Source organism: Lytechinus variegatus, chromosome 7, assembly GCF_018143015.1.
Source record: "Lytechinus variegatus isolate NC3 chromosome 7, Lvar_3.0, whole genome shotgun sequence".
In the NCBI taxonomy this organism is placed as follows: domain Eukaryota; kingdom Metazoa; phylum Echinodermata; class Echinoidea; order Temnopleuroida; family Toxopneustidae; genus Lytechinus; species Lytechinus variegatus.
This window is the reverse complement of record NC_054746.1, coordinates 34,849,926-34,861,195: the sequence shown is the minus strand read 5'-3', so window position 1 is coordinate 34,861,195 and position 11,270 is coordinate 34,849,926. Positions and strand designations below refer to the sequence as shown.

The 11,270-nt window shown below is 34.3% G+C and overlaps 1 protein-coding gene across 1 annotated transcript; it reads left to right on the top strand.

Moving 5' to 3' along the window:
- Nucleotides 1–1,832: 1,832 nt before the first annotated feature.
- LOC121418009 (allatostatin-A receptor-like) lies at nucleotides 1,833–3,214 on the top strand. Its single transcript, XM_041611712.1, has one exon. The coding sequence runs from the start codon at nucleotides 1,963–1,965 to the stop codon at nucleotides 3,031–3,033; it is 1,071 nt and encodes a 356-aa protein (XP_041467646.1). The 5' UTR covers nucleotides 1,833–1,962; the 3' UTR covers nucleotides 3,034–3,214.
- The last annotated feature ends 8,056 nt before the right edge of the window (nucleotides 3,215–11,270 follow it).

Here is an 11,270-nt window from a genome sequence, read left to right as displayed (position 1 = left end):
ATTTATATAGCGTGTAAATTTTCTTTTCTTACTGCACTTGGATACGGATTCATTTATTAATGTAAGTTATATATATATATATATATATATATATATATATATATACATATATATAATAGAAAAAGTGTGCTTCGGCATAAGGAATGAAATAATAACAATTGGTTCATTAAATGCCGTAGAGATAACATCGTAAATGTTAAAAGGAACGTAGTTCTCAAAAAAATTGTCACACTCTAAGTCAGTGCCGATGATGTGACCCCCAAAAAAAGATTTCAAGATTTATTTCTGAAACAGTCGTGAAAAACACTTCTGTTCAATGGACATAGGGAATGTGAAACTCACCTTTCAAAGAAAACAATGCGATAAAGATGGAGGAAGCGCAATGTAAAAGACGCATGATGCGTTGCCATGACAGCAAGATGACAACGGCGAATCTCCGGCTCCAAAGTAGGAAAATCTGAAAAGGGCCTCACCGCCAACAATCGAGGTTTAGCAATAAATAAAAGCACCTGAGTAAAATAGAAATAGTCGGCTTCGGCATAAGGAATAGAATAATCACGATTGGTTCATTAAATGTCTTAGAAATAAAATCACAAATTTTAAAAGGAGCGTAACTCCTCTATTTAGAAAATTATCATTATTATTACAGAAGCTTTTTGAAATATACTTTTCTTATGCAACAAACACATTTGTTACGAATATTGATTCCATAGATAATCATATCCATTTTGATTGGTTGGCAGTTTCATTTTGATTCTCAAATACCATTCATAACATAACTGTCACGTTATGATATTTGCCCGTCTGTTTGCACGACTCTTATTTCGTTCAAATTTTAGTAAAATTTGCAATTGGTACCTTCTACGTTTCCTGTAAAGTTTAGCTACAAATTAATGAGTTTTGAAGGTTAAGTTGTATCAATGAAGGCTGACTTGATTAGGAGAAAATGAAGTTCGGCCGATGAAGATTTTTTTTCATTATCGATTGTCATGGTTACCGTGAATTTTGCTGTAGGTTCATTTTATTATACGCTCGTATTTTAATAAAAGGCTGTCACGCAGTGTGTTTCGTTGTCAACTCAAATTTCCTCTCATATGTTTAAATACAGAAAGTTCAGGCATTACTATTAAAAGGGCTCGCAGGAAATTAAAAGTTTCTCTTGAATAGAGTCATTGTCGATACACTGACGGGGTTAAAGTTAATCGTTTGGATGTAAATTGAAAAATAAAATCGATTGAAAATTCTTGGCTGATGGACTGACATGGTATAAAAGAAAAACGAAAGCGAGGTATTTTGGATAACATAGGAATTTTAGAAGATGCAACGATGTCATGCAACCCTTAGAGTCGTAAAAGGTGCTACAAAGTTATTCCGATACGAACCAGTCGATTGGTTGGTACACGGTAAGATTTATTTTTCAATTAATTTTTCACTTTCCTTTTTTCTTTCCGGCAAATAATTCATCATTTTTCAGTGAGATTGTAAGTGATTTTATACTACTTTACTGTTCATATTCTCAAATTCCAATTCATTTTTATCAGATTTTTGTATGTAATAAGCAAAGATTGGTAAACTATTGTAAGTGGTAAAGTTGATGTTTGATAATTTTTATATTCCTACAAAAATTATGAGTTATGAATTCATTCGATTGCTTATTTTCAAACCTAGCTTATAAATGCTCTAACGTGTGTATAGCTTTAAGTCAAAATAAAACACCTACTGAAAAAACAATAGATGGCGTATTGTTTGGTTCAGTATTTGCACATTCAATCTTGTCCTGTTCTTCTCTAAGTCTTTGTATCAAGACTGTTTCCCCCTTTCATTTACAACAGGTTGTGGCCTTCTTTCATCACATGCTGATAGTTTGCTGATCGCGACAGTGCGTCTGTAAGTGAAAAGAAACTTTTCACACGTCGAGGAAATTTAAGGTGTTCTAGTGACATTTGTTTAAGTCAAGAAGATATGTCTACTGAAGCATCCTTCCCGATGAACTTTACATTTGCCTCATCATCTGAGTATTTCGATGATGCTAATGACACGTCAAGAGTATGGTCATGGCATCCTTTAGTTTGGCATTGGTGGTTGATTCTGCAGCTGATGTCCGCAGTGACTGGTATGGCTGGAAACCTCTTGGTCATTCTCGTATTGTATAAGTGTCGTGCAGCAAGTCGCTCTACCGACATCCTTGTTGGAAGCATGGCCACTGCTGATCTTCTGGCATCCTTTCTGATGATTCCCCTCCCAGTTCATCGGACTGTTCCAGTCTCAACGCTAGGTTACGTCTACTGCTGTTTCGGTGGAAGCAACGTATTGATGTGGATCTGTCTTGGAGCATCGACTTATAGCCTCGTAGCCATCTCCTGTGATCGTTACTTTGCCCTCGTACATCCGTTGCAGTTCAAGCGTCATGTCACCAAAGGTCGTGTCTCTTCGATCGTCATATTGATGTGGTTCATTGTAAGCCTTCTCTTTGGAATTCCCGTTTTCACATCCTATGGGGTAGACAGCAGCAGGAATGCTTGTTCATTCTTGTTCAATACAGATAGAGCTAAGGCGGCCTATGGATGTTTCATTTTCCTATTTCGTTTCATCATCCCAACCTTGATACTCACAGTCACCCAATCTTCGATCGCTGTCGTCCTCCACAGGGAGTCCAAAACATTCAGGAAAGCCGTTAAAGGAACCCAACGTTCCGTACATCTAGCAGCTCGTGATCACGTCATTAAGCTCATGCTAATTGTTATCATCGCATTCATCATCTGCTGGTTACCAAGTCAAATATTCTTCTTCGGTGTCAACATTGGTTTCATCTCCATCAAGTATTTTTTCACTCCAACTCAATATGTCTGCAGAATAATGGCGCTCTGTAATTCTTGTCTGAACCCTATCATTTACATCGTTAGGCATCCTAACTTTCGCGTGGCACTTGGAGAACTTTTTAGACGCGCTGACACTACGAAAGCCATCGGTCCTATTTTTGAGCAAAACGGGGTTAACCTTCAAAATAATGTTACCATTTCTTCTATCATTTAAATGTGCATTTTTGTAAAAACACCGTGTGACATGTTGTCCTTTTCATATTACACTTTGAAATTTATATTAAAGCAGTTCCATAAAGGTGATATGTATAATTGTAAAATGAAATATTAAAGGGTCTATACACCCATAGCGAAAATATATTACCGCATCAAGTCATCAATTTTAGCCCGTCTTCTTCAAACCATCTCAAAAAATGACTTCTTTTTTTTTATCTCTCCTCCTTAATTTTACTTGCATTAATTTTGATGTTCTTGAATTGCAACATAAAACACTGAGGTTTAGAGATTTCAAACAATTTGATGAATCTTCTTTTCTTAATGATATTAGTAAATGTGAGGTTTATGCAATTTTAATGGTATGAATATGACGTTTCAGTTATTAATGATCAGATATGGTTAAAATGGAAGGAAGCATTTTTATGAATTTGTAATCGACATGCTCCAATAAAAGAAGAACGGGTAAAGAATAAGTATAATCATTGGATGACTTATGATATTCTCGAACTAATATATCAATGTGACTACCTTAAAGACAAGTCTGATGATGATGAGGACTCTATAAAATGAATATCGTAAAATCACAAATAAAGTTCTCTCGTCTATTTGTGAAACAAAAAGGAGTACTTTATTGAAATTTCATCTAAGTTTAAAAAGGACTCCAAAAAGCTCTGAAAAGAACTTAATATAGTGGCAACCCCTGCAACCTTCTAATAATCGATGTTTTAATAGAAAATGCATTATTATTATTTTTTTGTATGTTTTGCTTGTCAGTTATATGTATATTATTATTGTATTTTCTTTGTTAATATGTTCATGAAAAAGTGTTAGGGAAACCAATGAATGAAAATTGGCAAATTTTCTGGCAAATACTGGCAAATATTCAAATTCTGTTGATAATGACCTAAGTCTTGAAAACCTTAATGAACACTTTGCTAATGTTAGACGATATTTTACTAATTTTTTTAATCATTGCAAACAACCTAATTGGAAAATCCAACATGTATTCATACTTTTTATATGAAAATTATATCCGAGAGTGAGGTTTTCAAGCTTTTGACTAAACTTAGTTGCAATAGCAACTTTGACAACGTAGATTTTGATAGTAAACTTCTTAATAAATCATCACCTCTCATACTTTCGTCGTTGACTTGTATTTTTTATTGCTATTTAAAAAATTGATTAGTATTTAATGACTGGAAGTGTTCAAGATCAACATCTATTTATAAAGGAAAGGGGCCGAAGGATTCATATTCAAATTATAGACCGATTTCAGTTGTATGCCTTCTTTCCAAAATTATGGAGAAATTAGATTAGTTTAAAAATGTCTTCACTCTTATTTAATTGACATTGATGGATAACTTCTGATCAGTCTGCTTTAAAAAAAAACATAACTCTATAGTAACTTGTCTCCGTCGTGTTATAGATGACTGGTATGATGCACGGAAATGGTAGGCGCTGGTTTTTAGATACAGTATATCAAAATGCTTTGACACAATTGATCATGAAATGTTATTTAAATGAAAAAAGTGTGGGGTATCTAATACAGAACTAATGTGGTTTAAAAGTTCAGTAAAATTCATGGAAAACAGTCAAACCCTATTGATTTAACAGTTGGAATTCCACACGGGGAGTGTTAGGTCCGGATGTATTTTTTTAAATATTTATAAATGATATTGTACAATGCATTTCGACTGCTGTTTTTAATAATTTTGCTGATGACGTTATTGTGTACAATTCCGATTCTAAGTTAAGTAACATTCAATGTGATTTACAGGTAGGTTTACATAAAATTGATAAGTGGCATAATGACAATTGTTTAAAGATTGATTTTACTAAAACAAGTAAACTACTTATTTCAACTCGTTATTAAAAAACAAAGTATAACTGGATATAAAGCTTAACGGTGAGCAACTCTAACAAGTTAATTCTGTAAGCATGTGTTGAAATAAATAATAATCTCATTAATGTTCATGTCAAACATATTTTTAGATCAATATCATTTAAGTTACATACTTTAAGACATTTAATTTCAACTCTTGAAATAGATTTACTGAATACTTTATGTAAAATAACTATTCAGCCATCATGAGCCATGTATAGATTATGCTTGTTCAGTATGGGGGAATTGTTCACTGAAAAACGGGGAACTTATCATGAGACTGCAAAGCGGTACGTAGTAATGAAGGAATGTGATTGTTCTATTAGTTGTACAGATTTATTGAAGAAACTGAAATAGCAATATTTTGATACCAGGAGGGATTCTTTATTATGTATTTTAGCTTATCAATGTATATATGGCCATGCACCTATTAGACTCTGTAATGATATTGAACTATATACTGATTCACGGAATGCTGTATTACCTAAACCAAATATTGAATGTTTCAATTCTTTAAATATATAGTGCAATAAAGACATGGTAATCCTTGCCAAATGAACTCCAGAATATTTCAAACCTACATTTCAAGAGGTCGTACAAAAACAAGTATTATTTTCAAAATTGACAGTAGACTTATATTTTATCCTTATTTCATTGTGTAATTATAGTTAATTCTGTATTACGTTTTTGCATTCATTTCTTTCATCCCACTCTCTACTTCTATCATATACTAAACCACATTACCTCTATCTTACTCTCTCGGTTTCTTTTATGATTTTTTTTGGCTGAACTCTGCATCCTCAGATTCTATCTTTCTGTTCTTTATATTTTTCTTGCAACTTTTATTGTAAATTAAGTACACCTAGTATTTTGACTTAAGTTTTGTATGCATTTTTCTGCTGTTTGATATTTGATATAGTAAAACTGGACATTCTAAGCACTCTTTGTATATGAATACTATGCCTATATCAATGCATGCATGCGACCGCGTATAAAGAACAAACTTAGATTCCGCATATGTAATTGCACAAGCTGTGTAGCTTAATAAACATAATGCGAGCTGAAAATGTTTGTATAGTACTGACCCGAAAGGGAAATTTTAAGCACTGTCCAAAATGAAGGAATTGAGGAGAGAATAAGTCATGCTCAACAATATACCCATTTAAAGCTAATATTAAAAGAAAAACCGTCTAATCATATACATCCCCCTCTTCAAGTGAATTATTCAACTGCCCTTTACTTCACCCGCACCTGCATTGCATCCACTTGATCAATGAAGAAAGAAATGTATGTACCATTTTATGAGGCCGCCATCATTTTCAAGCTTAACCGCTCACGGGGGCGGTCTCCTGCATTTGTTTAAACTGTCATTTTATATGAATATTACTTCTTGTTAATATTTATTTTTCATTGCTTTATTATGACTATTGCTTAATTATTTTGTAAAACTTAATTGTATCACCTAATTGTTTTGTAAAACTTAATTGTATCACCTTAATTGTTGCATATTTATTCTGAATGCAGAAATAAAATAAAATAAAAATATTTATCTCACTGAATATATGATGCGAGTGCGAGCTGATTTTTGTTTTCTTTTTTTTTTTAAATTTAGGCTTTAGACCATTACGTTCTTATTACTGTCGGTACAGAAGCGCGAGCTGACAACTTTTGATATTTTGATTTGACAACTTAACATTTTCTTATGTTTTATATATAGAACAGAGTCAGATGCGGCATATACAATTTAACAATCTGTGTATCTTAATGCGAGCATGAAGCGCGAGCGGAAAATATTCTAATGGAAATTTAAGCACTGTCCAACATAAATGAGAATTGTGGAGAGGAAATGGATCTCTCTAAATATATGATGCGAGTGCGAAGCACAAGCTGAATATTTTTTGACACTTAGACCTTAAACCGAGATTTTCTAATCATTGTCGGTACCCCGGTCCGTACGTACAGAGAGCTCCCCACGTTCGCATTGCGAAAAAGAAATTGCAATTTAACGATAACAATGTGCAATTTGACATTATTTTACCGACAAAAGTAATGGTACCGAGCAAAAACAAGGTACATAGAGAACTTGTAACAGCCCTGCGTGACCCGATACATGGAAAGTTTGTCATTTTCCCGACAGCCGTTAGTTTAATTGCCCTAGGCTTGCTTAGCAGACAATTTTTTTCATGTTTCCAACATCTGAGACTCCACACCTTTAATTACACCGACCCATAGGCTTATTTGATTAAAACCTTGTCTATCCCGTTCTCTTGTCTAACTGATCTGTCTCCTTCCTTTTGTTTTCCTCTTTCACTTTGTCCCTTTATTTATGTCTTCCTTCCCCCTTTCATTTTTTTTTCTTTCATTTTTTTCTTTTTCTTTCTCTTCTTTCCCTTTTTCATTTCCCTTTCTCCCTTCTTTTTTCCCGACGGCACCGCTGATTTACCGACGATATCCCAATAAGTAGGGGGTGACGCACCCCCACCCTCCCCCCCCCCTTAGCAGCGGCCCTGTCTTCACAATGTGTAAGGTGAAGAGGCAAAAAATTAACTGACCGTGCTGTAAATTTCTCCTATAATGTATTTTTTTCATTTTTAATCAATGGAAATAAAACGGATATCTTGTAACTTCTCATAACAAGTTTGCTTCCTGAATTACCCCTTGGTTAAAAAAACAATACTTTTTCAGATGGACATGTATGTACCAGCTGGTTCTGAGCCACAAAATGAAACAAATTAATATAATAAAAAGTTCATTTCAGACACCTCCAACATTAAAAAAAAATTGTCACTTAAAAGGGGTTCACATTTGTTTCTCCACACTTTCCCCAGGCATGACAAAGAAAAACCCCAGAGAAAAACAAGAAAAATCAAGCACATGCAAAAAAATATCGAAATTTTCCCCCTCTCTGCGGTGCGCCAGATAATAATACAGAATCACCGCCAAAAAATGACACTTGGGAGTTTAATAGAATTTTATGGTTATATAGTGTTTTCAGTGTTTTTAAAACATACATGGCATATTATACGTGAATACAATTATTTCAAGTTGCCTATTATCGGGGGAGGGGGGAGGGGGATCAATATTCCTGACTCGGGGATCGCCCCCTCCCTCCAAGGCTCGACTCCTCTGGCTCTTTGTGATGAATGTCTACTTTTATACAAATAACTATTTCTAAGTCTTGCGCAAATCATTTTTCATGAACTTTTTATAAGTATTTGCTAATGATGTTATATTCACCCTTCTGTCTCTCCTTTTCTTTTTCTTTTTTTTTTGGGGGGGGGTGGTGAAAAAAATTTGGTTAGCAAGCGCCCCGAAGCCATCCATCTTTATGCCACTTAATATATGCATATAACTTTACATGATAATTTCAAATCATAAACTTTTTACGCAATGTAGAATAAACATATAACTACTAGAGAAACGTGAATATAGTTTGAAAAATATCATCTTATCTTCATTAATTACAAGCAATTACATTCATAATGTTGAAAATAAGTTTTGTGGATGAATTTTTCGTTGTATGTCTAATTGTAAAAAAAAATGTTGCAAAAATAAAGGTGGGGGAATTTTATGCAACTGTCATTATTATTGCAATCGTTTGTTATTTTAAATTAATATGATATAATTGCCATCATAATTATTATTATTATTATCATGATGTTGATCATTTTAGTCATCTTCATGATCACTATCACTACTAATACTGATTATACAATCATCATAACTATTTTTCATATCTTCTCTTCAATTCTTTTTCTTCTACAGTCTGTCATATGTTTTCAATATTGTTATCACAGTTATTATCAAGTCATTGCTTGATCTCAAAATTCTTGAGTATAACTCAATTCCAAAATGTATTTACCTGTTGAATAATTATATTTGATTTACATATTTATATTGCCTTGGGGCTCTGTTTTATTTTGTAACTTATGATTACAATAGTAATTAAGGCAATAAGTGCGATGATGATGGAGATGGTGATGATGATGTTGATGATGATGATGATGATGATAATGACGATGATATTGATGATAATAATGGCGATTTGACGATGCAGATGTTGATGAAGATTGTGGTGATGATAATAATGGTATATTAAATAATACAATTGTCATGATAATGACAATAATAATGAATATAGTGAGGATAATGACAAATATGATGATGATGACTGTGGCTTGTTTTCCTTTAGCATGAAATTTACGTTCATTGTGCTTCACTCAACCCAGGTGAGGTAAATGGCTACCGGCAAAAAGTAATTCCTAAAAAAGCAGTGAGCACCGGAATCGGTAGACTAGTTTAGCCGTGGTAATATAGGAGCACCTAACAAGGTGCTATACAATAATAATGATATCAATCATGATAATGATAACAATGATAATAATAAAACAATGATAATAACAACGATAATAAAACATTAATATCAACAATAATGATAGTAATACTAATCACATTGATGAAAAAAATATGCTGATGAATAATGAAGCTGATAAAGATGATACCATTATATTACCCCGGTCATAGGATCCATCATTGTTCCACACATAAAATGCACCATCTCCACTCCCCGGAGAGTATCCTTGCCAGGCAACAGTTTATCTGTGCACTGGACATTCACATCCTACCTGCTATCCATTTAACACCTGGATAGAGAGTGACAAACAGGGACAAAATCCTTGCAAAGGACATTAGCGCCAGGTGGGATTCGAACCCTCAACCCCTGGTTTAAGAGTCAAGTGACTAAACCACTACACCAAGACACCTCCACAGTAAAGAAATTCATGGCGGAAATCTGGGTTAATGGGGATTTTCATATATGCATTCCACATGGGCATTCCAAGCTTATTCCCACCTGGTATACCCATTTGAGTTGTTCCGGTAAATTGCCAATTCGTCTACTGCCAACTCGTGCACTCACGACATGGTCTACCTTCATTTAGTCTAATGCAATTCTGCCCATCAACATTTCGTCTAATGGTCATTTGGTCCAATAATCATTTGGTCCAATTATCACTTTGTCTAATCACCAATCTATGACCATTTCGTCTCATAACCACTTGGTCTAATATCCATTTCATTTTCATTCATTTTGCACAATTAACACTTAGTCCAATTAGACGAAATGGTATATGGAATAAATGGCTATTGGACCAACTGGTTATTGGACGATATGGTGAGTGGACGAATTGGCAATTAGACCATGTGGATAGTGGACGAGCCGATATATGATAGTAGACGAGTAGGCAATTAGACGAATTTGCATTAGACGAACTGGAAATAAACCAGGCTATATCCCTAAAGAGTTTTCTAAGATTTTCCCTATGTGTTATATATGCTCAATTGGGGAAACGGGTAACAGATCCATGTGGAGAATATTGATATATATGATATATGATATAATGATATGTCCATTACTCCCATCAGGAACCAATGTGGTCGAGATATATATTACTTTCAACTGATATCCCCTTGGCCATTGTGTTAACCATCCAGGTATACTCTACCTCCATCTTACTCAAATAATTGACCCAAATATATATTCCGTTTAGTCTTTAACGCAGGTTTTCACTGTGTTACCCTTGTGGGCATTTTCATATTATATCCATGTGAGTATGCCCAGTCATCTGGTACCCAATAAGGTTGACCAAGATTTACCCTTAAGGGTCAATCCACTCCAGATTCATGCATGCACCAACACCCCCCCCCCCAAAAAAAAAAATCTAAATCATGGGCATATATTCTTGTCATTGGATATCCCTGTTGCGAACCATAAGAGCTTGTCCTGAGAGATCCCATGTGTCATTAAATATGCCTCCATATGAGATACATATCTGGGGCCGATTGCACGAAAGGGTCTTTGCAAGGACCGTCTTCCGTGTCGCCCATCTTTTATGATGCGCCATGTGAAACGCATTTTAAATAAATCATCTGCAAACATTTCATTCGTTCATTAGAATAAACAAAATATTTGTTTATAAAATGATGTGATATATCATGAAATTGTATAAAATTTGATTTAAAAGCAAGCTAACGAATCTTATTCTTTATCAAAAATTTCAGAAACACCTCGCTTATAGCGTATCATAAAAGATGGGCGACACGAAAGACAGTCCTTGGAAAGACCATTTCGTGCAATCGGCCCATGGTTCCCTTACGAACAGAGGTCCCTGTGTGGGCCTACAAGACTTTACTTAAAACGGGCCCTATGTGGGTAAGCTGGTTTAAACACAAAACAGATAGATTAAAGTATAGGCCACCAGTAGACTAGCTACTCTTAGATGATTTACTCAATTTGAGAAAAATTCTAGTTATTTTGGAGCACCCAAAAATTGGAAATATCAAATTTGGTTTGA

Excerpts from the sequence above, each read along its gene's own strand:
- LOC121418009 (XM_041611712.1), top strand. The coding sequence starts at position 1,963 with ATGTCTACTGAAGCATCCTTCCCGATGAACTTTACATTTGCCTCATCA.